The 27,609-nt window shown below is 39.0% G+C and overlaps 1 protein-coding gene across 5 annotated transcripts in view; it reads right to left on the minus strand.

Moving 5' to 3' along the window:
- Positions 1-27,609, minus strand: part of SORBS2 (sorbin and SH3 domain containing 2) — a 288,776-nt gene that overhangs the window by 70,899 nt on the left and 190,268 nt on the right. For 2 of the 5 annotated variants that reach the window (XM_036764812.1, XM_036764815.1), the window contains 6 exons: positions 21,530-21,596; positions 20,473-20,517; positions 15,672-15,861; positions 12,201-12,315; positions 2,034-2,117; positions 101-157 (listed from right to left, as the gene is read on the minus strand). In XM_036764812.1, the coding sequence (XP_036620707.1) occupies positions 101-157; positions 2,034-2,117; positions 12,201-12,315; positions 15,672-15,861; positions 20,473-20,517; positions 21,530-21,596 (558 nt within the window). Of the gene's footprint in view, positions 1-100; positions 158-2,033; positions 2,118-12,200; positions 12,316-15,671; positions 15,862-20,472; positions 20,518-21,529; positions 21,597-27,136; positions 27,299-27,609 lie in introns of those variants that run through there. The other 3 variants (XM_036764814.1, XM_036764813.1, XM_036764816.1) reach the window with 3 other exon arrangements.

Consider the following 27,609-nt stretch of genomic DNA (forward strand, 5'->3'; position numbering starts at 1 on the left):
TAGGAAATCACTGAATGGTGGATTATGAAATAGGGATGTGCAGAATCACAGCAGTATTCTGTAAGATCATAATCTGAAGAAGAAAGAATGATTCATTTACCTCTTTGGAAACACCAGAAGGATGGTCCTGACCATAATCCAGAGCCTTTTTAGGAGGCTGGGGGTGGATGCACCACATAAGCAGAAGTGTAGAGATGGAATGGAGGAGGATCAATGGCAGCAAGGAATGAACATGGGGAAAAGGTGACATAGTTAGAAATTGTGTGGACAGCATCAGATACACACAAAGAGTGATATGAATGTAGCCAAATGGGGGTAGGCTGAAAGGAAGAGTAAGATTCTGGTAAACATTTGCAAGAACATGACAAAAACAATAGTGATTTGCTTAGTAAAAAACAGTTCACTCAACTCATTGGATCAATGTTAGCATTTCAAATACTTGCCAAGAGAGGAATTCAAAGCGTATTTAAGAAATACGTATTAGAAGAAAAGGCGTGCATTACATGCTGGTCAGTTTCTACTTAGGATAGAAAATTATCATACAAAAATGCTGAGAGATCTTAGTCTCAGGACAGACATCTGGCTAATTAATGACATCCAAATGCAATACAAGGGAAGAAATATTTTTTCTTTCACCAATTAATTTGGTGCCAATATGTAAAGTGGAAAAAGGTCAAAAAACTAAATATATTTCATAGAAATATATGAAGAAAAAAACATTCATTGAAAGTCAATTTTGATCCAGTTGTATTAAAAAAAACTTTGGTTTGATGCACAAAACACACTATAATATCTACTTACAATCTGTCTAGCACACAGATTTTTACTCTTTTTGTGCCTAATATACAGAACTGCTGCGTATGCCAACGTTGTCCTTTTAAAAGGGTACATATGGAAAGTCTATATGACACACTTCATAGAATGCTTTTTCATTAGGCAAAAGTATTCTCTGAGTAAACCTGGAGTCAGTTCCAGAGTTGTGATCAGGTTCTAGGTCCACAGCACAGATTGGGCAAACCCTAATGACACTAGATTACTATAACAATTCACCTTAGCACGTTAAGATATACAAAATTCTTTTCTCACCACAACTCTGAAAATGACGGTAAGAGAGTAGTTATTCCCTCTTCTTACAGCTGAGATGACATTCCTAGGGTCACATAGCTGTGTCAAAGCTGGACTTTAAATAAGTATTCTGACTCTCAAATCACTGGTTTTCCCCCCTATAGCATGGGACCTCTAGGGTTTTCTTTCAGGAATGAAACTTCTGAGACGATAATGACAATGATGATATTCATGTAGGGTTTTAAGTATTTGCAGTCATTTAGAGATCTCGTTTATCTCCACAACTACTATGAGGGGTGAGTCAGTGCTTTTCCCACTTTACAGATGAGGAAACTGAGGCTGAGAGAGGTTAAGTAAGCTGCACAGCCTTGTAGTTTAGTAAGCTACAGAGGCAGGGTTGAAACTGGCATCTTCCTAACTCCAAGTTTCATGCTCTATCTACTTAACAACCTCAATCCTGAGACACCCCATATAATATCATTAGTATGAGAGGAAGACATGATAGTGCACTATGCTTCCTTTTTTCTCTCCCTATAATTACTGAAAATGGGTAAATCAGGAAGATTATCTCATAGATCACTAGGCAAATGCTTTCTACAGGTAGTCCAGCCCTGAATGTGATGAGAAATACCTGTGTGTTTTCTATTTTATACAAGTGGATCAAAATGGCATATAAATAACTTATAATAAAATGCTTAATGGAGAGAAGCAATCAAAAAGTTCTCAAGTTTTAAATCTAGGTATGTTTCAGTTATTTGTAAGGAATTAAGAATCATTTGGCAGTAAAGCCAAATCCTACCGGGAATAATTACTTTCTCCGTAGGAACAAAACTCAAGTTGTCTTTGTGGGATGGAGGAGAGAAGGTTCGTAATTGGCATCTACCCAATTCTTTATTGGCACTTTTGTATTTGTCATTCACAAGGACATTTTCCTAATGTTCATATGTTAATCTGCTAGCCTCACTTACCGGGCGTCCAAACTCCAGTTCTGAAAAGAATTTATACCAGGGTTCATTTTCTAAATCTATGTCATCTGGATTTATGCGATCAGTCTGGAGCAGATATGAAGGAAAAGGGAAGGAAAAGGCAAACTGAGCCGAGTGAAGGAAATGCTGTGTGACACCAAAAACATCCATACAGGCACACACCACAAGTCATGATGAGGGGAGGGAGCAGGGGAGGAGGGAAAGGAAGCAAGGTAGGGTGATGGGTTTGATGGAACTTCCTGTTCAAGGGTCCCCACAGGATGTTTTGTCCTTCTCATCATTTCTAGCTTTTTCCCGAGTATGGAGTATTAATATTTTCCCCTGAATATTTTAGACATATTTTAATATAACAGTTGTAAGTTGACGCCATAGTAATGGTCCCTATGGATTTCATTCATTTCTTATCTTAATCACAGGACCTCGATGTCTATGGAGAATGGAAGAGTGGGTTCAGATGTCTTAGAGCAGACTTTGTGCCAAGACATCTAGACTTAGTGTACCATCAGGGAAAGGACCCAGAAGCGTGGGAGTGGGGAAGTGGGGGTGGGTCAGGGTCAGGGGCTGGGAGTGAGGGAAGCAACAAAACTCTACATAAATCTTGTACTTAGGAGGTAACCGAGATTTCTCTCCTTTCCACCCTACGACTATATAACCCAGAGAATATGAACAAAATTCCAGGAGATGCCATGGGTTAACAGGATACATAAACTAGGTGGAAGCTAAATCTCAAATGGATTCTTTATTCTGCTATACCATCTGTCTCTCCTTAATTAGAATGCAGAGATGAAGATAAAAAAAAATATGATCTGTATGACTATGATTCCCTTTTCAAAAGACTCCTTTGTACTTCTCTCTTTGTGTTTGGCTAACAAGTCCTAATCTTCATGAAAAGGTGACACAATAAGACACAGTACAGGATTTTGACCTAAGTGGTGTAGAGACAATTGTTAGGATCCACATATCAAGAAAACAGCAATCTGAAGTCTTATAGTAATCTTTTATTTTTGAGAAGTTTAGGACTCTGTACCTATCCCGGCTCAACATTTCATAATATCCCCATTAATAACCTAAATCCTTGGTGCATATCGAGCAATTACTGTGATGAGAGCAGATAGAGTTTGCGCAGCTCTAAGGGTTGTGTGAGAGATGGTTTAGTCCTTCTCTCTTGGGCCTGTGTAGGAAGGAGCCAAAGTGGGTAATAAGAAAAGGCACAAGATTTGAGCACGGGGTTTGCTCTCCACATACTGTCTTCTTTCAGAAGAAAGAAATTCATTCTTTTACCACCTAGAAACACAAAGCAATATTACAAGAAATGCATTACTTATTCATAATTAAAATTCAAATATATATTGTACAATTTTTGCTGAATCATTATTTTTTATATATATGTATATGTATGTATACATATATATGTGTGTGTGTGTGTGTGTGTGGTCTCTCTCTCTATCTGTATATATCCTGAAATATTCTTGTGTTTGAAATTCTCTCCCAGTTAGTGGAAAGAACACTGGCCTAGGAATCAGGGAACCTAAATTTTAGTCCCAACATTTCCCCCTTTCTGATCCTCCCCAAGTCACTTTTTTTTCTTGATCTACACTTTCTCCTTGGTAAAATGAACACATTGGGCTGGATAATTTCTAAATTTCTTTCCAGGTTTAACATTCTGAGAGTTCATAATGTTTATACTTTAGTTGAATGGAATATTAATGGACAACACTGATGTTTTCTAAATGATTTGTTTTTTATGAGTAGTTCCTAAACATTATAGATATTACTCAATAAATGGGAGAAAAAAGGGGACTTTAGGACAAAACGAATTGAGAAAACACAGATTGTTCCTTTTTTGGGAGGTATAACGTACATTTCCCTCTTACACAGTTATCTTTTTCAATGCTTTTGAATTCAAGATGATTGTCTGAATGGGTTTGTATAGGAGACCACTAAGTCAAATTGGGTGCTCAGATGTTGTGTCAAAGGATTTTGATTAGTTCTTTGAAAACTATCTTTTTCTGACCTTCTAATAAGGGACCATGATATAGTAAACCCCTACCAAACTTCTCAGACAAGTGCAGGGCCCTTAAGTGTCAGGGAGCACAGACAGTAATCTGGAGGACAAGCTGTGAGTCCTTCGTGATCAATGCCATGATCTAGGAATGCGATTAAGTCACCTGAACCATTGCTGAAAAAATCAGTTCCAATCCTTTGAAGATCTTAGAGACTTCCTTCTCCTTCATGACTGTTTCAAAGCTGGGATGAATGATTCCTCATTTTGGTAAAACTAAGAGCCTTTGGATGGTTAAAAGATAGCTACAATTTCACTATTGGTTATCATTAAGTTGTAGGGTTTGTTTTTCCTGAGTTGCTCCATTTCCAGTTACGTTATTGTTGATCTCATATACGCTTTATCTATTTTCATAAGTCAAAGCAGCTTTCTGGCTGCTACATTATTTCAATATTTTATGAAAGATATAAGGAAGATGGCATTGCAGATGGTGATACAAACGTTGAAACACATAAGAACTAAATAAGGAAAAGACAGATGGCCTCTCCTGGTCCCTTCCAGCTCAATAATTCTTGCCCTTTTTGGTACTAATATAGAATTTCAGAAATATTTTTTTTAATGGAACCAACATTGATGAAGAACCTACTTTGTTAGGGATAGAATGATGAAATAAGACTTAGCTCATGCCTTTTCGGGGCTAGCAACATAATTGGGAGATGTGGCATGTGCTCAGATAATTATAATAGAAGAATGAATGCGATGAGTACAAAGAAAGGTTCGTGTAAAGTGCTATCACAAGTTTTCAGAGGGAGAGATCACTTATCTTTTACTATTGGGTGGAGGTGATAGCTTTCAGAGGTACCATTTAAATTAGAACTTGAAAGAAAGGAAAGATTTCTACATATAAACATGAGGGATAAACCATTCCAGAGATAGTGAGATGGAGTACAAAGTGACCAAAGCAGACAGATAGGAGAAGTTAGAATAAGGGTAGGGAGGGTAAGTAGTCCAGTTTGGCTGAGATAAAGGGTATATGAAAGGGAATGCTCTAAAATCAGACTGGAAGGCCAGTTAGGTGCTGGACTGTGGGGATTTGGGAATGTGCACAGAGGAATTTTACTTACTGAATAGGCTATGAGGGACCACTGAAGATTTTTGAATAGAAAAGCATATGATCAGAGCAATGCATCAGGAAGAAGATGGGGGTGGCATGGAGAAGGAGGGATTGGAGGAAGGGGCAGGCTTGAAAAAGAAAGATCAATTAGAAGTCCATTACCATTATTACAGGTGATAAAGGCTTAAATTAGGTTGTTTCAGTGAGAATGGAGAGGAGAAACTATGGGATAAATACTGAAGGGGTTGAATGGAAGTAACTTGGCAACTGATTGGACAGAGGGAGAGACAAAGAGGGAATTTTTTTTAAATGACATTGAAATTGTGGACCTGGGTGATGGAAAGTATTGTGGTGCCATCTGTAAAATCACAAGGGGAGGGTTGGTTTGGGGATAAAATTTTAAATTGAATTTTGGACATATTAAACATGAGATGAGAATGAGACTCCAAGAGACAACTGGAAATGAGAAAATGAAATTTGCGGAGAGATTGGGGGAAGAGATAGAGAAGTGACAGTCATGTATGACGAGATGATGCATGATGTCTATGAGAGTGGATGAAGTCACTTGGCAGGAAGAAAAATGGAGAGGAAAAGAGGAAGGGGTAAGGAGAAGAAAGGAAGAAGGAAAGAAGGTAAAGACAGAAGGAGAGGAGAGGAAGAAGGAAAAGGCAGGGGGAAAGAGGAAGAAGGAAAATGGGGCAGTAGAGGAGAAAAGGGGAGAAGACAAGAGGGTTAGAGGAAGGAGAAAAAGGAAGGAGAGGAGAAAGAGGGGAGGAGAGGAGAAAAGAAGGAAGATAGGACAATGGGATGAGAGAAGGGAAAAGGGGGAGAGGAAGGAAGGACAGGAGAAGAGGAAAGGAAGAAAAGAACAAAACTTTGGGGAACAATCCCAATCCATCAATGGGCATTCTCCTCAAAGCCTTTCCAAACTAGTAGGACCTGCCATAATTTATGTTCCTCTCCCATACCTTTGGAGAATCCAGGATCATCCCCTAGTAGAGAAAAATTATCATAAACTTATATTAGAGGAATAGCCATGGGAAAAGCACTTTAACTCTGCCCATAGATAGATGTACCTTTTACAAATCAGATATGGCTCTTTAGATCCATCACTAATTCAAGGGGCTAATATTCTAAACTAGGAGAGACTATTTGCACCACAGTACTTTTCCTGCAGATGCCTCCTAAGGTCCTATTTTGCACTCATTATTTTAGGACTCTTTATGTTAGGGTAAAGTATCATGTCAAGATAAAGAAAGAGAATCACAGGCACTCGTTGTTCTGGTTCTATCCTGACAGTAGAGGGCAGCAAATTTAACAAATGACTATGTTCAGCAGGACAGTATCACAGACATTAAAGTAGAATGATGAGCCCAGATTGTCAGAGATCTGTTTGAGGAAAGCTGGATTACTATGTTCAGAAAAGGAAGTATTTTTGATTCAGTTGAAAAGCAGCATTTTCAGTTATCCCCCAGATGGAGGATGACAGAGATATGCAGAACATGAAAGAATATACAACCCAAAATAACGTATATTTAACTGCAAACTATAATCCAACATGCATATTTTGGATTGGGCCTTCATTGCATAACAAGCAACCACATGTATCAGAACCAAAGGACAGCTTTGTTGCAGCTGAGTCAGTCACACCAAACACGAGGCAGCTAAATGGCTGGTGTAGCCACAGAAAAACAACGTTAAGATGGCCATATCTACTCTGGTTGGTTTGGCCACATATAGAGCTGATTCTCCTCTAAGTAACCCAGAGATAGACAATAGACCAAAACTCACTAGCAATCTCATTTATCTCGGCCCCCTCCATGTGACTCTGTGCCTTTTTGGTTTGGAAGGATTCTAGTGCCCAGAGACCCAATGGAGAAGCAAGAGAAAGGACGACCCCAGTTATAGCATATAATTCACAAAGGACAGAACAAATTTACAGAGAACCACGTCCTCCAATGACTAAGACTTTCATGCCATTGCCTTCAAAGGGCCAGAAGGCAGAAAAAGGGCAAAGACAAAGCTGTGTTTCTTCTTAACTTCTTTACCCTTTTCAGTCTATCTTTTGAAGACTAGCAAGGCTCCCCTGTGATCTCAGGTGAAGAAGCACCACAGGTATGTTGTCTCCTCTGGCTGGATTAAAGAACCTTGTTTATATATCACAAAGACGACGATGCCCATTCCTAAAATAAATCAATATTTCTGAGACACTTATTTTCTTTTTACTCATTCTACAAATTTCAGAGCATTTATTGCCTAGCATATCACATCTCTAAAGCAGGTTTGCATTTGTGTGTATTTTACTGGTTTTAATATTTGTGAACATTTGTGGACACACGTGTTTTATCCACCTTGCTTTTCAATCTCCTCTTTGTATTGAAGAGCAAGATGAACCATGTACCACCTATCCTTTATATTGTTGGGCCACAAACTCTTCAGGTGGCTGAGCCTATTATTCATTCCAGTAAACAATCTGGGAAGCTCTACACTTGGTTAACTCTTTTATTATTCAGGTTACCAGATAAACATCTCGAATTTTTGACATTTTTTTTTAAAGACTGAATCTCCTTATTTCTCCCAGGGAGAAAGTACAGGGATTACCCTTAGTCCCAATCCCACTCTGATCAGCATGGTAATTAAAGCTTGGTTTCCAGCTTGGGCCATTTGCCCTTCCTTTGGCAGCCTGCTTTGCCACAGCTCTAGAGGGCTTAGCCTATTAATGCCAATCCTGATATGTTTCAGCCCATTTCAGCTTGGAATTCTGGAGCTCAAGCAATCCACCAGCCTCAGCCTCCTCAGTAGCTGGGATTACAGGCATGAGTCACCACACCTACCTACACTGTCATTTAAATAACACACTTTACTGACGAACATACCAACAACTGTCGCTAAAATGTTAGGAGCCTTTTAATTCTGCCTCCACAATGCTATGTCAATCTGATTCTTGTTAATAACGTTTGCTCAATTCAGCAAATATTTACTCATAACTTCCTCTTGGAAAACAGTGGCCAAGCAGGAAAACAAAACTCTCATTTTTCTCTTATCAATGCATGAAGCAAACTCTGGGCCTTAAGGGGTTTATCTAGGCATATACTAGATACTGAAATAGACTTGTGGTCCCTTTGTTTATGTGGTCCCTCTACAGGAGAGGATCAAACATATCTCTTCTAAATGGGACATGAAGTTTTCATCATTCACAAAGTACACTTTGGCAGAAACTGGGTTCTGGTGTTCCTTTGAGGAACAGAATATCACAGCATGGAAGCACAGTATTGATTTACAGCCAAAGTCAGCTTAACAAAATTTCCAGGTCTTTGCAAATATTTTACAAGATCAAATATTGGACTTTTATTTTCCAAGTTTCTAAATTTGTGCCCAAACCAATGAGCACAAATAATTTTAAATCCTCTTTTTTTTTCTTTGCAACGCTAATCATTTCCTCTCCTAAAAGGCTCTTTCCTATTTAGAAAATAAATGTCAGGCCTTTCCCCAATATAGCAAATTCAGAAGTAAACCACAAAATGGAAATGGATTATTGAGTTCTTAACCCTCCTAGCTTATAGGAGCTCCCTCACCTATGAATTCAAGACAGAAGCACTAAGTTACTTTGCTGTTATGAAGACTGGGGAGTAAAATTATCATTGAATGTTTTAGAAACATTTCATACTAAATTCATGAACAGTGGAATAAAGGTCTATGTAGCTCTATGGTAGGAAGCATATAATCAGATCAAGATGTTGGTTTATTATGCATGTATATAAATGTATATATAAGCATATGTGTACATATGCACATGTGCACACACACACACACAAGCTAATAAAGATAAATTAAACAATAGGAAAATGCATATAATTATAGATGCTGGTTTTTTTAGTTGTAGTAGCTATCAGTGTATAATTGTGATAATCACCATGTAAGATCTGATGCAGTATATTTGGTATACTTCTTAATTCAGTCACAAGGAACTAGGCAGTGCAGCAGATAAAGCTAGACTTGGAGTCAGGAAGACCTGAGTTCACATCCTGCCTCACACATTGATTGGCCCTGAGGTAAGTCACTCTTCCTCTGTCTCAATTTCTCAATTTCTACATCTGTAGAAGAGAATCAAGAATAGCACCTACCTCCCAATGTTGTAAAGATAAAATTAAACGATATTTATAAAGTGCTTGGTAAAGCATAAAGGACTATACACATGCTAGCTTTTATTATCATTATTATGTATCATTTAAAATGTGTCCAAATTCTTTGTTCTAATTATCATATAAAGGAGTGGTAAAAATGTCCATTTCTTTCCTTAAAGAAATGGGATTTGGAAAGAAAGCATTCACACAGCTGTTATATTTTTGTTAGTATTTGTGCCACATGATATATGAGCAGCACTGCAGTCATTCTGCATAATTGGAGTTACCAAAGGGACCCTCTGATAATATAGTCTTCTAAGAATTGGCAAATAGCATTTTAAAAAAATTGTGAAAATTCTTTCTATTACAGTTTCCACATTCAAAATCCTTCAGAAAAATGGGAAAATCATACCCCACTCCCACCTTATTTGTGGACATTATAGTTAGGATCAGCATGATTTCTGAAGCACTATGTGCTTCTATGAGAAGAATACTATGCTAGGCACTGGGGGGGGTGGAGTGGCAGGGGGTGGGGGGGAGACATAGATGTAGAAAACAAGCCCACCCTCATGAAACATCCAGAGGGATGAGACATCCTCCGGAGAGCTAGAAGTGTGAAACACAGTTCCAGGAGAAGCAGATTATATGACAAAGAAAGCACTGAGGGCTATGAGAAGGGGAGGGGCTTTCTGTGAAGCAGTGAATAGGAGGGTGTGGTTCATGGAAAAGGTAGCATGTCTATGGTACTTTAAAGGACAGGAAGTCAATGAGTAATTGTGGCTGCCAGGAAATTCCAGACAAAGTGAACAGCATAAAGTAAGGGGTGATATGGGAGCTTGAGACAGCTCAAGAGACCCTTCCCAGTGCCATTCAATTTATATAGTAGACATAGCTACCCACCCTGCCAGTTTATAAGATCAGCTCTGTGACGCTCCACTCAGTTGACCAATAACATAAAGCAAAAGCCTGATACAACAGTTAGCCTAAAGATGAGCATTATTCCTATTCCGCCACACCAGAATAGTGCGATTCAGCACATCATAGCTACACAATTATTAAAAGCCATAATTAGTTCAGTTTGAGTGATTCGTATTTTTAATGGAAATTCTTTATTTTGCATAGCCAAAAGATGGCAACATTCACTTTCCAGCAGAAGTGACAAAATAGTCCAAACCAATTATTCAGTTTTAGCAAACATAAAGATCTCCAGACCTCCACTACCTTTTCCTATTCTGTCTCTAAATCTAATGTCTGCAATTTAAATTTATAGTGCAGGCCACTCATCAGCGCTGTTGTAATCTGTTCTTAAAGTGGTATGGTCCCACAGTTCCTGAAGACAGATTACTTTATTTGTTGATGCTTCATGATCCAAGGAGAGTATTCTTCAAGCCTTTGTTAGCTTTATTAAACATGCTTTACAGGAACCATGCACTCTCAAATACTGGACTCAATCAACAAAAACTAGGACACATAAGACTATGTCTTCAAACATTTTCAAAGCAAACTAAGATGTAATAATAATAATAATGATGATAATAATAATAATTCAGAAATCCCCTCAATTCATAAAAGTTTTCTTATATAAACTCCTTGAGGGCAGAGATCTACTCATTTTCCCTCTGCATCCCCAGTACCTAGGACAATAACTTGCACTTAGAAGGTACTAAATGTATGTTTGTTTAATTGAATTATATTTCAGGGTTTCAATTTTTTTTAAGTCTTCAAGTTCACAGATGCCTGAGACTTTTTAAAGGCAAGACATAAAGTGGAATATTTACATGTATTTCTGAGAAAAACAAGATGTTGCTTTACTAAGGTAAGAATAGCACATCAGGTCCTTTCCTCTAAAAGCAGTTTTTGAGAGAAGGAAGGAATAGGTATCACACACATATCATACACATAACAAAGGGTCAGGTAGCAATGATGGACCATCATGGAGGGGGGAGGGATAGGGGGGAAAGAAGAACTCTGGGAGAGCAGAATGGGGGCATCGAAGGCAAAAATAATGCTACTTTATGAATTTACCCATAACCTGCTCTGATAAAAGGCATTAAGTGGTTGTAAATGTTGGCCTCTTTCTCCTGCCTGTATTTGTCTGCATCAAGTTAGAGAGAATGTTAAAAAGGCAAAGTTAAAAATAATTCTGACTCACCGAACTGACAACTAATCAGGAAGCTTTTTGTCTGTGTACATGAAGGGGAAAGACTTGTTAAGAGCTGATAAAAAAGGCATCTAAGAAATTCACTTCAACAGAGCCAAATGAATGTTGTGAAACAGATGGACTGAAAGGAAGCTACACTGAGCAAAAGCCAATGCTGATACGAAACAATGGATGAAGGGGCAATTTCACACAATTGGCCCCAGACCGCCAATTCTGGATTGTGGTTTTGACATCTTTTTTTTTTTAAATCATCTAGGTATTGCTGCTGTTGTAGGTCCTGGTTTATTCTCTGTTGCTTTATTCCATTGCTGTTACGTAGATACAACCTCAGTGAGGCAACAGTGGACAATCTATCGACTTCTTTAAGATACACAGTTCATATCTATCTATACATACATATATATGCATAGACATTCATTCATATATATGTGCATATTCAGGTTCCTTCCTTCTGAAATAACTTGTAAGAGGGAAAAACCTGTATTTTTTTTCCTCTCATTATTAATAAATAAATATGGCTGACAACGGATACAGATGACGTTTCTATAAACATGTGGCAAATGAAGAGTTGCACCATTTGAATGTAATTAAGACAATCTATTCAAATGACTATATGAGATAATGAGGTGATTTCTAAACAACGCAAAGATTAATCATTTTCATGGCAAAAAATGAAAAAGACTTGAAAAATCCATGATCGTTTTGGTACCTGGGAAACCAAAACTAGTATCTGATATGGAATGCTTACCGGTCTCTCATGCTGAAGAATTGATGACTTTCCAGGTTCATATTCAAAAATACTCCTTGGTTCAGAACGAAATTTTCGTGTGTCCACCTTTCTGTCTGGTGGATCCCAGTCATGCCTAGCAATAAAAAAAAGAACCCAAAGGACTATATTAAATTAATTCCCTGTGTTCAGTGTAAGGGAAGAAGCTATATTTAGCAGCCAAAGATATAGTGTATAATTTCAAAATTACTGCTATTGGAGATTCAGAACCATCACATGGAGAGAAAAGTCAACAGAATAATGCCACATTTATGTTTTCTTTCGGCAGAAACAATAAAGTATTTTCCCCAAGGTCTTTTATTTGGGGTAATATTTTTGTATATGTTTTTTTAACAAGTATTTTCTACTGCTGAAGCAAAAACCTACTCTCAGAGGTTGCTGAATTGGGTGTATTGGAAGGCCCCCTAGGGAACTATGGAGAGAGTTAATCCCTTCTCTTTGTGTTTGGGTTTAGAATGAGCATCCTTCTGAAAAAGGAAGGCCCTTGTTGATGTTGATGTCAGCTTATCCTGCCAGCCTGTGATGAGAAGTAACCTTGATGGGAACTGGCATGTACTAAGTGCACATACTAGGTTTAATTTGTCCTCCTCAACCCTTTTTTAAAAAATAGTTTTCATTTCTATGAAAAGTACATAGGCACCAGTTTGCTCCAGGCAGAAAGAAGCTGTGTGAAATTTGAAACCCTTCTCTCAGGGGATGTACATAAAAACTCAAGTCAAATCTGTGTCACTGTGTGTGTTACCTAGGGACTACCAAGAACCTTTGCACTGATGACACTTAGAAAGTAAAAATAACTTATATTTATAAGGTGATACGGTCACGAAACTATGGTCTCCAAAGAATCTCGTGAGTTAGGTAATACAAGAATTGGTTTCTTCCCCACTTTAGGCATGAGTAAACTAAGGCACTGAGTACTTGTCCATGGGCATAGAGACTGTAGATGTAAGAACTAAGCCTGAAACCCACTTCTCCTGGTGAGATCTAGAACTTTTTCCATTGTCCTGCACCTTGGTTCCAATCTCACCAGATAGTCCCTACCTGTGTGACCTTGGGGGAGTCACTTATCCTCTCTGGCTGTCAGTCCCTCTATCAGTTTCCCCCAAATGAGGGCAAGGCTGGGGGTTTGGTGGTGGTGGAAGCAGGTAGCCCTGAGGATCTGATCTAGAGCTATGATTTGAGACTTTCACTAATAAAGGGAAGAGGTTCATATGACATAAAAGAAAATAAACTCCTAGGCACCAAAGTGGCCTGAGTTTCAAATCCAGCTTCAGACACTTCCTAGCGGTGTGACCCCGGGCAAGTCACTTAACCCTGTTTACCTCAATTTCCTCATCTGTAAAATGAGCCGGAAAAGGAAGTGGCAAACCCCTCCAGGATCTTCTCCCCTCCCCCCCAAAAAACCCCAACAAACCACAATCAAATGGTGTCACAGAGAGTCAGACATGACTGAAAAATGACTGAATGACAACAAAAAGAAATAATACTGCACCAGGCAGAAGGAAGCAAGGAAGGAAGGATAAGAGGGAAGGAAGGAGAGAAGGGGAAGAAGGAAGCATTTATTAAGTACTTACTATATGCCAGACATTATCCACTATACAGTTGAGGAAACTGGAACAGAGATTAAGTGACTTACCCAGAGTCAAAGAACCAATAAGCACCCAAGGTCACATTTGAACTCGGGTTTTTCTGACTCCAGGCCCAGTGCTATACCAGAACTTTCATTTACTGGCTGGGTGACACTGGACAAAGCTACCCTGAACTCTGGTTGCTGATCTGAAAAATGGGAATAATATAAATGCATTTTACCCACATCATGGGAAAGATATTGATAAGAACAACATAGGATGAAGTGTGGAAGTACTGCAAGCCACAGCAGGGTAAGAAGTAACCAAACTGATTGGATCACGGGTAGTGATGATGATGATGGTGATGGTGGTGGTGGTAATGACGATGACAGCGATGATGACATTGGCTCTTATAGAGCATTTTAAGATTTGCAAAGTACTTTTACAAAGTCATCTCATTTGGTTCCCATTATGACCCTGTGAGGTAGGTGTTATCATTCTTTTCTTCATTTTAACAATGAGAAACCTGAGGCCCAGAGGGATTGATTAACTTGGTCAGGGTCACACAGCTGAAGTGTCTGAAGGAAGACTGAAACTCAACCTTCCTGACTCCAAGTTTCCTTCTCCAGGCACTGACCCACCTGGCTACCTCTAGGCGAGGCACCACTCATTGATGTATACACACTGAAGTATATCACGGGATCAAATAAGACACAAATTTCATGTAACCTACCTTTATGTTCTTGGTTTGTTATCCTATTTATGTACGTCATACATTGCCTACTATGTGCCAGGCCCTGCGGTAAGTGCTTCGCAAATATCATCTTATTTTATCCTTACGATAACTCTGTGAGATAGGGGCTATAACGTTCCTTGTTTTATATGTAGTTTTTCACTTATGCATGGTTAACCTGAGCTCTGTAATGGCTACACCCATCTGTCAGCACACAACAATATACACAACACACAACAACAGAGCTAATTCACCTTTCTAATTGGCTAGTTGTTGTGTACCTATGACAGGCTGGTATAGTCATTACTGAGTCCACGTTAACAGCGTATGTGTGTGTATCTCTTTCTATATCTCTAATCCTACTTCAGTTAGCATATTACCAACAATCTCCTGTGTGCAAGAAGACGCCCAAAATAAATAATCAAGAATGGGTGCGATGAGAAAAAAATCAGGCCCTAAGACTAGCTAATGCAGAGAAGCTGCCGACCTGCGTCCGCCAAGAGATTTACGGCATCAACAACGCCACAGGTGTAGCCCCCTGTCTTTATCTCTTTCTCTAAGGAACTTAAAAATGATCATCCCAGTACCAAAGAGGGAAATTTCCATTATTCTTATTCATTATGAGAATTTCAAAAAAGGAGAACCAAAGAGATAGTTTGTTCAGGTTTCTTTAAGGTCCTTAGTCCAGTTCCCAGCTGAGGCAGATCTTCCACCACAGACCATGGAAGTTTCCTGTACCTTGTGAGTGTTAAAAGAGGGTTAAGTACCTTAAGAAGAATACTCACCTGTTTACACATACATATACTTACTCTGAGTTAATAATAGACCTGACCTTATGGTAAACCAGCAGAATATACTGCCTTGCTCACTCATATGTGGTGGATAAATACACTCACTGTCACAATTCACTAATCTCACCATTGGATAAGAAATTCCAGCTTCTGGGAGAATTGTCTATGTGATCAATAAAAAAACAAATTCAATTTTGCACATTGACTGACACAATTTCACCACCACCCTCTGTGGAAGGTCAGGGTTCATTCTTTAGCTGGGCCCCCAGGGCCACAGGCAGCCTTATTTGAAGCTGTCTGTAGCATACAATTGACCATACTACTCTTTTGGAGAACTCCTTACTTTTCTGTGGAAGACCTGTCTCTGGGCCTAAGTGGTGGGATTGGAGGTGGGACATGTGGAGGAGGCAGAGGGGAAGAGGAATCCTTAAAGGCTTCACCGCCATTGTCGGAGAGACTTTTGGAAAGAGGTCTGTATGTCTGCATCTTTGCAGCAGGATGGGACTGAGTCATGTAGGGAGCACTAGTAAGGCCTGTTGGGGAAAGAAAATAGAAGTGAATTGTAAAAAATATATTAAAAGGCATGTATTTTCACCACCCACAAAACAATCCTCAAGAGTGTCAGTTACCAAAAATTAGTTATAATAATTATATATTTTATATAACAAGATATAACAATATGTCTAGTATAATGTGTAATGATATGTTATAACTGAAACAATCCTTGGTAGTGCTAATTATCAAAAATTAGTTATGATAATTATATATTTTATATAACAAGATGCAACAATATATCTTATATGACATGTTATAATTATTACACCTAAATATTATAATTGATAAGGCTCCTCTGATGCCTTCTTGTGACATGGAGCTTGGCAAGGACAGCAGAGCTTTTACTATACTGAAAATTCTGACATTTAAAAAAGGTTCCAGAGATATAATTTCCAGGTAATTTAATCATTTTATTAATAATCCCATCCATTCAATAAAAGGATGCTCATTTAACCAGTCTAAGACCAAAGACAATCAAAGTGGCACAGTTTTTGTGCCTTTCAAAGAGTAGTTGTTTTCCAGGGTGGAAATCAACACTGGCTAACAATGAAGGGTGGACTTTACAAAGAGAAGTGGGCTTACTCCGATGAGGGGCTGAGAGTGACACCATTGGACAGAGAATCTATCTCTATACCCCGACCACCCCCATCCTTGGGCATTTTAGACAAAAGAGTCTGTCTACCTAAGCTTGATTGAATAAAATTTGCCTTGGATTAGAGATTCCTTGTAAGTCTGGGTGGGGTTGGATAGAGGAGAAGGTTAGCTCAACCTTCAGAGACTGAGGTCTTGAAATGAGGATAGAGAAAAGGGAAAATTCTGAATCTCCCCAAATCATTAGTTATTACTAATCATTTCTCTCATATATCTGGTAAATTGGTTTAGAAGGCTTGAACAGTGACAGAACCAACCCAGCTGAGTGAGGAGGGTCTGCCCATAAGGGCCGTAAGGCAATGGTTTCCTTAATTGCTGTGGTTAAAAAAAACAAAACAAAAACTCATTTAAGGAGGCAAGGAAGGGATACAATCTAAATTGGTGGAAGAAGTACACATAGGCTAAGCTGATGGAGAAGAATAAGTAACTATTAAGCATATGTACTTGTCATTATATAGGCGATAGGAACTAGACCTACGATTTTATTGGTAGAGAAAAGTTCTGGGTAAGAAAACATCTCTACCAATGCAGATTGGCTCTTGCTCTGTAACTTAACGTCGTTGAGAGCTTCTTGGTACACTGCAAGGTCAAATGCCTTGCCCAGCGTCACACAGTCCCAGTATGTCTTGCACCCACATCTTCCTGGTTTAAAGACTAGTTCTCTATATACTAGCTCCGTTGCTTCCCTAAAATTACATATATTTTCTTTACATGCCTCTTTTTCCCTTATTGAAAGCAAATTTCATCTGGACCTCCCCTCTGAATTTCTGTATATTTTAAATTTAGCCATATCTAAATTATTACAATGTCAAGATGTTCTGTGCATGTATATAAAATGAATATATAATGATATAATTGCTCTTACAGTTCATACAGATGCACAGAATACCATAACATTGCAATTATTCACATTCACTAATTTAGCATATGAAATAACTCAAAGAGGAGCCAGGATGAAATTCACTTTCATTCAGCAAATCTTTTTAATACAGGGTAAAATGATAATGTAAATGTGATGGGAGATATTTATTTCAAGCCTCCATAAACATTTTAGGTAAACATTAATATGCTAATGAAAATGTAATAAATCAATACATTGTAGCATAATGAACTGTGTGCTAAGCACGCTGGGTATGAATACAAAGACATAAGCCTCCAAGAAGATGCCAGTCTAGTTGGAGAGACAATTAAAGGAAAAAAAAACAACCTAATGATACCAAGTCATATACAGTAAGTACCTGTAAACTGTATAAATAACATCCATACATTTGATGAGCATCTATTAAGTACCTACTGTATACCAAGCATAGTGATAGACACTTGGAATATAAAGTAGCCTGTTGTCAAAAAGATTACATTATTTAGGGAAAAACATGCACATAGAAAATTAAATAAAATTATATATATTACATATATATATACATACATATATGTATATACACACACACAAAGTAATTGGTAGTGGGAATTTTGTTTGGCTTATTGATACTGACAATACTAGAAAGACCATGAATGTTTGTGGATCTATTGTCAGGGCTCCAACTTTTCCCCTTTTATGCTGAAGATTCCTTGACAGATATTTTGGTCCAGTGACAAGAGATATTATTGATTAACAGGTGTGATTGAGGTTGAGAGGAGGGAACGGGCAATCACTATGAGTCTAGGAGCAATAGGGTCCAGGCTTCACAAAATAGTACTTGGACTGGGCACTGCTGTATGGGTTGGGGTCAGATACTTGGAGGAGAGGACTAAAGGGAATTCCAGATGGAAAGAAGAGAAAGAGTGAAGAAACAAACTCTATACAAAACAAACAAATACTATTGTATGATTGGTTTCTGTAAACCATAGTTTCAATTTTTAAACATTATACTTTTTTTCTTAGTTGTCCTCTATTTCTCTCCTTTTTGTTGTTCATTTGTTGCAGATGTGTCCTACTCTCCCTGATGCCATTTGGGGTTTTCTTGCCAAAGATAGTGGAGTGGTTTGCCATTTCCTTTTCTAGCTCATTTTCGAAATGAGGAATCTAAGGCTTAAGTGAGGTTAAGTGACTCATCCAGGGTCACACAGCTAGTAAGTATCTGAGGCCAGATCTGAACTCAGGTCTTTCTGACGCTAGCCTTGGTGCTCTATCTACTGCCCCATCTAGCTGCCCTCTCCCCTATTAGGCCCCATTTAATTTCATTTAATATTTCTTCCTGAGACTTCACGCCATGCCATTATACATACATCCTCTGCTGATGAGCATGCAGTAGCTCTTGGCAGGGATACCCTGCATAGGACTTAGCTGTAGTGCTCCTGTGTTAGAGACGGAAAGAAGCAGAGCATGCATTCCCCTGGCAGATTCTTGGTATGAAGCATAACCCTTAGCTATTCCCTCTGAACAAGCTTCTGCAACAAACAGGGTGGTGCTTATTGAGCACTGGACTTGGAATCAAAAAGACCTTGGTATGAATCTTGCCTCAGACATTCATAGCTCTATGACCCTGGGTAAATCTCTTAGCTTCCATGGGCTTCAGTTTCTTCATCTGTAAGAAAAGGTTAGACTAGATGGCTTGAGGTCCTGCCCAGTTCTACCTGTATAATCCTATGATCCTGAGCACACAAAACAGTAATGATGGCCAATGGCTCCATTTCCGTCTGCAGGCATATTTGTTATTGAGTTGGTTCAGTCATGTCTGATTCTTTGCTATCCTGTTTGGGGTTTTCTTGGCATCTTCCAGATGAGGACATAGAGGCAAACAGGGTTAAGTGATTTGCCCAGTGTCACTGAGGCTTGGTTTGAACCGAGGAAAATGAGTCATCCTAACTCAAGGTCCGGCATCCTATTCACTATACCACCTAGCTGCCCCCACTGCCTCACCTACCTGCCCTGCAGCTATATAACCCATTATAAGTAGTATAAATTCAGCATGAAAATGAAACTAAGGAGCCAAAAAAGACTTTTCTACTACTTTCAAATGAGAAATACGTGTTCCTCACAGCCAGGGTCAACCAAGTTCATTATATGGGTGAAAAGAGGCACCAATCTCAGTGAGCATCTGCTAGGTCTGGGGTATTGTGCTTGGCAGGGAGAGAGAAAAGACAAAGTCTCTGCCCTCAAGAAGTCTGTTGTCTGGCAGGGGATATGAGGCATAGGCACAAAAACCCTACTGAACATGAGAAGTGAATCGAAGATATACAAAGAAGGAGCTGACAGGAGGGAGGGGCACCTTGGCCTTGGGAGTGGGTGGAGAGGAGGCATCATGGCCTTGTTTCAATTAAGTTGAAAAAAGAAAATGGGAGCCAGGGTGGTTAAAGGCTGCTACCGAGGCTGGGGCCAAAGAAAACCTATTCAGGGACCTTCTCAAGAATGCGGATTGCTTAATAAAATATAAAGGAAGAGTTCTTCAGGCAGGGTTCTTAGGAAAAATTCTGGCAAGTATGAGTCACAATTGACACCAACAAAATGGGATTTCTTTTTAATGAATGGCTTCTTTGGAAGAAAGCATGAACAATGTCACAAAGTACTCTGCTTGACTTGTCTTCTCCCCTTTTCCCCCAGAGTATATCTAAAGAACATTCTGAAATCCTGATCACCCTTTCTCCAGATAGGAGAGCCTTATCTTCTGTATCCCAATGACACTGAATTCATTCACGTGATCCTTCACACTCTGGATAAACACTGCTAAACAGTGTAAACTAACAGTGAGAATAAATGAGGTACCCAAGAAATAATCCTACTTTCATGGGGAAGAAAAGGTTATTTCTTTTGTTGTGTTTCTATTAAGAAATATATGTAAGGCATTATTTTCCCCTCACCCCTAAAATTGAAGTCAAGGAGAATGAGGAAAAAGTATTTCAGAAATTAAGAAACCAAAAAAGGCAGGGAATTATGTTTTTTTACTAAGTCTCATGGAAACCAATAAAATAGTCTTCAAAAATGAAGAAACAAGTCCTACCTGCATTATATGTATACGGAGTGTGATACATATCTGCATCATCATCTGGAAAACAAGACAGAAATATTAGGCGGCATAGTACTTGTCTCACTGAGGCTGCTGGTCTTTAATAATAACATCATTTCTATAATATTTTAAGGTTTTCAAAGTGCTTTGCACATAACAATCCTGTGAGTTGTAGAGTACAAGCATCATCATCCCCATTTTACAGGTTGGAAAAGAGGCTGACAATGTTAAAGAATTTGCCCATGATCATGTAAGTAGTGTCTGAGATGGGAATCAAACTCATGTTTCTGGATTCCACGTCTGGTTCTCATCTGCTACCCATCCTGTCTGTCAAGTAGAAATATAAGGTAACACTAGTAATAGGGTGTCCTTTTTAACATCCTCTTTTTTGTTTCAAAACTACACCCTTTCAGTTTTAGGCATCAGGTAGGCGTTTACTGCACGTGGTTCATTGGTCTTAGCTTTCCTCTTCATTACAAAATTCCCTCTTTTACTCATTCTCATTCTGGAAACTGTTTTCCCCCTTTTAAGGGCCTTCAAGATACCTTAGCAGCAGCAGCAGAAACAGACAGCTTTAACCTATACTCCCGTACTCCACCCCCGAAGCTCTTACAAAAAGGAACATTCATGTTGATTCATTAAAAGGTAGTGAGATTTATGATTTAGGACACAAAATGATGCTCCAGAAGAATGGGCAGTTTAGAGTCACCACAATCAAGGTCAGTATGTGGGGACTGTGTACCTAGGGTCTTAGGGCTCCTATCACAAGAGGAATGGGGGAATTAGGAGGGTCCTAGACAAAAAAAAAAGCTTTGCCGAATTTCCTATCTTGCCTGAGTGAAACATGTTTTTCCTAAAAACACCAGGAATTGTGGATAGTGGAAAGGTTGATAGAACTGGAATTAGAGAACATAGATTCAAATTCTATCTACCACTTACTATTTATGTGACCATAGGCAAGGTTTCCTACTCTGTAAAATAAGGGGGTGGGGCTAGATAGCCTCTACGGTCCTTTTCAGCTCTAAAAGAGGAAGGCATAAAACAAACATACCAGGTTTGTGAACCATATGGATTTGCTTGAACATAGTCTTGTACCAGTCCTTTGGTCTGTCAACTGTCTGTAAAACATAATTTTCAATATTTAAGTCTAGGGCCTTAGGATCAAAGATGATATGACATACAAATAACCAAAGAACATTCACCCTCAATATTCTGATTTCTTCTTTCATCCCTTTTATTAGCAGAAATAGCTCTCACATACAGTCGCATTTGGTTGGACCCTTCAGTGACAACAACCATCAGTTCTTTTGTCCAGCCACATGAGCTAGCTTGTTGAAAATGTGATCTTTCCTCTCAGCCTCATAGGTCAATGAGGTACCATTTTATGATGTGTACATGCTGTGGTTCTTACCATAACTAGGTCTGGAAATGACAAACTGATAATCGCACTCCCATGAGTACTCTATGAACCAATAAGAGCAGAGTTCTGCCCATGAATTATTTGTGTAGCAGGACATTTATTGAGAACGAACTCAGGTCAGGGAACTGTCTTCAGCACACTTTTTAACCATTATGCTGCCCTCCATACACAGAGGAGTGGGGTGGGGGTGGGGGTGATGGGAGTGGGGTCTAAGTTAGGCATAGAATAAACCACCACTGCAAACACTTTTAAACATAAATCGCTGTTGAGTTTTCAGCCCAAGATTGCGAGCTCCTTGAAAGGAGCTAACATTTTATTCACCTTTGTAGCTTCCTCAGCTCCTAAAAGAAATCTTATATGTTTAGGGCTAATTAAATACAATTGTTGAGTGACTGAATGAATAGATACAGGATATTGCAGCCATACATCTGTGAGAAGTGTCCATGTAGTTCGGTAACTGAGAATGAAGATAATGAATTTAAGAAGCCATAAAATCTAGGTTAATTCTAAAGAACATGTTCAAAAATATATCTTTTTCTCAGTTTATCTGAATTTAAGAGACAACAGACATATGATTTATCTTATTTCTGTCATTATCTGTGTGGCCTTGTATAAGTGATTTTATTTCTCTGGGCTTAGTTTCATCACATGTCAAAGAAAATTCACTGGATTAGATGATTTGGTCTCTAAGGGTATTGCGAGTTCTCACATCCTAGGGGTTCTAGGAATCCCAGGATGCACGTGGATGTTAAGGATCATATGACTGACCATCTGTATAGCTGGCCAAGTTCTGATTCGTGTTAAACTCCTACCATGATAAATGAGTGAAAGATAAGTTTTATTAAATGAATAGTTAGCCAAATGCTGGCAACTTCAGGAAAAAATAAGGGTGAAAATGATGTCAAGGATCAGGGGTTTTTTCACCTTTTTATGTCATGGACCCTTTTGGCAATCTGGTGAAGCCTGTGGACCCTTTCTCAGAATAATGTTTTTAAATGTTCGTAATAAACTACATAGGATTACAAAAGAATCCAATTACTTTGGAACATAGTTATAAAATTATTTTGAAAAGTTTGAAGACCCCCATAAAGGTTTAGCTATTGCTGCCTAGGTTCATGCAAAATTATGGGTCACATACCTTTCAAGTATATATTGATTGGTCCCAAGATAATGTTTTTCTTTTTCATTTTATTTACATGTTTGGTATTACATAACACATAATTGATGGTGACCCTGAAAAAGTTTCCTGAATGATTTCTGGGCATAATTTATTGTAACAAGGAGGACCGAGAAACAATTTACCACCCTGTATATGGAAAAGAATCTTGCCAGACAGGGATTTCTTCACTTTTCTGGAGGGCATACATCAGACAAGATCGCACAGCTCCTTAGCTGGTAGCTTTATATGGTGAGCACAGGCAGACCAGAAAAAGCTGTCAGCTGGCAAAGGGGAATCTGAGCCTCCAGACCTTTTGTGGAGTTGGGAAAGACCTCTGTTTCTCTCTGAAAGGTTCTCTTAATTTTCCTTTGAACACAGTGCTCTGCGCATGATGAGCATTTAACAAACGCTTGTTGAATTTAATTCTCAAAACACTTTTTATGTTGCTATAGCTGTGAAGGAGTGCATTAGGTGTGATGCTGAAATGAATAAAAGAAAGAAGTTAGAGGGAATTTACTTCTCTATGCTTTAAAAAAGCAAGATCTGTCAAAAATGTTTTGGTAGAATAGTCCACCTGGTAATGTATAATATGATATATCTCTCTATCTAGAGATCCAGGTATCTAGAAATAGATAGATAGACCAGATAGAGCATTCTGTGCGTGTGTGTGTGGTGTGTGTGTGTGTGTGTTCTATGACTAGATATAGCTATCTATAGATATCCACATATATATCATACATAAATATCTGTATCTATCTGTCTGGCCATGATTTTCTATCAGGAAAAGTGTCGTAAACATAAGATAACTACATTTTAATATTACCAAACTGCTCTTAGGTTCAGAGTTTCACATTAGCATAACATACAAACTTTGCATCAATGCAGGAAATATTTTGCGCACTCATGCTCCTGTATGCATGTGGCACATACTCACATGGAAAACGTACACCCATACATAGCTTCTCTGTCAAACTCTCCCACCCAAACCCTCCCCCAATCTATTCTTGTTTATTTTCGTTTCCCTACAAGCTTTGAAAACTGTCTAGCAAGTGCTACATTCAAGCTGACATTAGAGGTCTGCATTTTAAAAAATTTGTTTGTTTTGAAAAATACTGTGAGGCAAATCCCTTGATACTTGGAGTTGAATGGAGCTGCAATCACATCATCTCATGTAATCTCAGTCCTAGGAATTCTTTTTTCTCCCCCTGTGGTCACAGCCCAGGCAAAGCATCCTGGGGCTCATGAAAAAAAAAATAAAAAGCTCTTTTTCTTCAGTTAAAATTATTGAGATATCCTTTCAGCTTCATATTCAAAAGGCTTTGAAGTTCTGAGTGGGTTTACAAAAAACTGTTTTCTCAGGGTAATTAATTCCACAAACATTATTAAGGGGCTGCTCTGGCCAAGACACTGCCTCAGTCACTGGGGAGAACACAAAGATGACAAAAGGGACCATATGGTGCCTTCCAACCAAAGCGTAGCTTCTTCATCTCATCTGATTCTCACAGCAGCCCTGTTGAGGTGGTTAATACCCCATTTTACAGATGTGGAGACGGAGGCCCCACAGAGAAGTGAGGTGCTCAAGGTCACACAGCAAATTCCAGAGCTTGGATTGCAATCCAGGTCTTCTCACTCTAATTGCAGAGGCATTTTCTATCCAGGACTATGTTGGTGATTGATGTCAAGTAGCTAATATGAAGGATCTGAGGTTAATAACCTTTGGTTCCTAAATGGACGGCCTTGGGAGGCAACTGAAAAGATGAAAAATGCATTTTTTTTAAAGCATTCGCTGGCTGAGATGAAGCGTGACTGAACATTAAGCAAGAAAGCTATACTTATACATCCTCTCTAGGATTGTGACTCAGGTTTGGAAACAGATGTAAAAAAGAAAAGACTTCCAACATTCTGTGGTGCTTTTAACTCCTTCCTTATAATTTCCAAGGCCCATGAGAAGGTATGTAGAGAATAATGACTCCTTATTTCTGTACAGATAGTACTTTATAATTTACAAAGTGCAGACACACAGAGAAATATTTACTATCTCATATAATATTCTCAAACCCCTGGGTGCTGGATAAGGGGAGGATTGAAAACTTTCCCAGGGACGTAGGGAGGTGGCACAGTGGATAAAGTGCCAGGCCTGGAGTCAGGAAGACCTGTGTTCAAATCTGGCCTCAGACACTCACTAGCTGTGTGACCCTGGCCAAGTCACTTAACCCTGTCTGCCTCAGTTTCCTCAAATGTAAAATAGGGATAATAACAGCATCTATTTTGCCAAGTTGTTGTGAGGATCAAATGAGAGATTTGTAAACCACATAGCATAGTGCCTGGCACAAAGTAGGCACTATATGTATGTGTGTGTATAAATATATCTACATATACATATATACATATACATACATACATACATACATACATATATATATATAAATAAAGAGAGAGAGAGAGAGAGTCATTCCCTTCACATTTCCCACCGACAGATGAGAAAGCTGAGGGGCTGGATAGTTCTAATGACTTGTCTATGCTTTCACAACTTAAAGTGGTGGAGCTGGTCACAGAGGCCAGGACATCTGACTCATCAGTGTTCCTTCCAAAACACAGTGCAAAAAATAGTTCTTGCAATCTGGATCTAGGCATTTTTCATTTTCATGGTGAAGAAAGAGAGGTAGTGTGGCCTAAAGGATAGCGTTAGCCTTGAAGACCAGAGATCAAGTCTGGCCTCTGACACCCACTAGCTGTGAGACCTTGGATGAGTCATTTAACCACCCAAGGCAACACTCTAAGACTACAATTTTGAGACCACAACATTCTGTATTGGGGGGAGGGGGTTTCTTCACTGGAGAATTCGCTATACTGATGAACTCATAGGTTAATCCTTATCCCTATAATGAAGATAGACAAATTCTGAAGCTATCTCTACAGAAAAGTGAACAAATTGCTTTTAACTTTTCAGAATATTTTATGCTAGTCTATGCAGACTTAATACAACTGCATTCTTAGTTAAGCATCCACAATATTCTAGACTTTAATTTTTTAAAGGCTAAACAGGAAAAGTGCAGAGGTCTTGACTTAAGTACATAAAGCAGACTCAGTGCTATCTCTACTATACCAACTTTTATTCATTTTAAATGCAGGTGGAGACAAATCCGTTCACACAAACACACTGAGCTCAGTTTTTCCAAAAACAAACGGATGGCTACTGAGATCCAGGAACACCTAACTGTGTGGACACTGACCCTTTCACGGGTGCCAGTCAAAATCAATAAACCTGCATCCACCAGTGAACGTATCATTGGAATTATAAGTGACTCCCTTCTAATAGCACCATATACATGCAATATTAGACACATAGATACATGAAGATACACACCTGGGCGTATAGGTGCATATGGGTGTGCATCTATGTGTAGCTCTCTATACTTATAGATCATCTACCTCTGTATAAAGTTACATGAAGGAAGTATGCTGTCCTTATCAATCTGACATTTCCCTCAATCCCTAAACCTTTTTCTTTCGGTAATGTCATTAATACATAGACATATCATTACATGAAGGAAGCATGCCATCCTTATCAGTCTGATATTTCAGTCAGTTCCTAAATCTGTCATCTTTTTGTTTTCTTCTGTCATTTCATTAATATATAGACACAGCAGTTCCAATGTAGGTAACTGATGATTACAAAAATAGGCTTAGGTAACAGACCTACAATCAAAGAAATATATTATTTGAGAAGACTGCTCAAACTCAACTGAGAGATTTGAGGATTTATCTATAGGTTAAAAATCTATAGCATCTCTATCCTAAGATTCCACCCAAAAAGTGCTATCTCAAATTCTCACACAATAAAGACCCATCAAAGGAGAGAATAAAATCCAGATAGTATGTTTTAATTGAGGATGCTCCAAGCTTACCACTGTTGGGTTTTTCCTTTTTCTGATTATCTGTCCCATTCCTTGTCCCCATCCATTTCTTTTCTAGGAAACCATAAACCAGCTCTTGGCACCCCCACGGCCCCATATGTTGGTGTTGGCAGGCTGAGTCCATACAAGAGCTTCTGGGCCTGCCCCTCCCCCCAATTTCACCTGCAGAGGTGTTGCTGCTCTCATCCTGGCTGTCATTAGGGTCTCCTCTCTCCAGGTAGCACCAAACTTTCTGTCCAGACAGACTTAGTAAGCAAGGAACTGCCTTCTACAGTTACTCCTGCTGCTGCTGCTGAGATCAGCCAGAAGAACCTAACAGCCTTCAGCAAGGAGTCACTGGAGTTTAAAGAATTAAAAAAAAAAAGTCCCAAACACATTCCTCCTCGTCCTCAGAGCACTCTCAGCTGTGACTGGGAAGAGGGGTGGAGCCAGGGGAATGGTGTCCACCAAAATGTGTCTATTATTGCAGTTAGAGGTTCCTCATTGCTAACAATAAAACGTCACTACCTCTCTTCCCACCCCTTTAGCTCACAAAAATACCAGCTCCCAGCAGACGCCTCCTCCCACCCAGGGTTACACACATCCATTTCAAGAAACAAATCTCTTGGCTTCTCAGCAAGGCACATGGGAATAAA

Source organism: Trichosurus vulpecula, chromosome 6 (genome assembly GCF_011100635.1).
Source record: "Trichosurus vulpecula isolate mTriVul1 chromosome 6, mTriVul1.pri, whole genome shotgun sequence".
NCBI lineage: Eukaryota > Metazoa > Chordata > Mammalia > Diprotodontia > Phalangeridae > Trichosurus > Trichosurus vulpecula.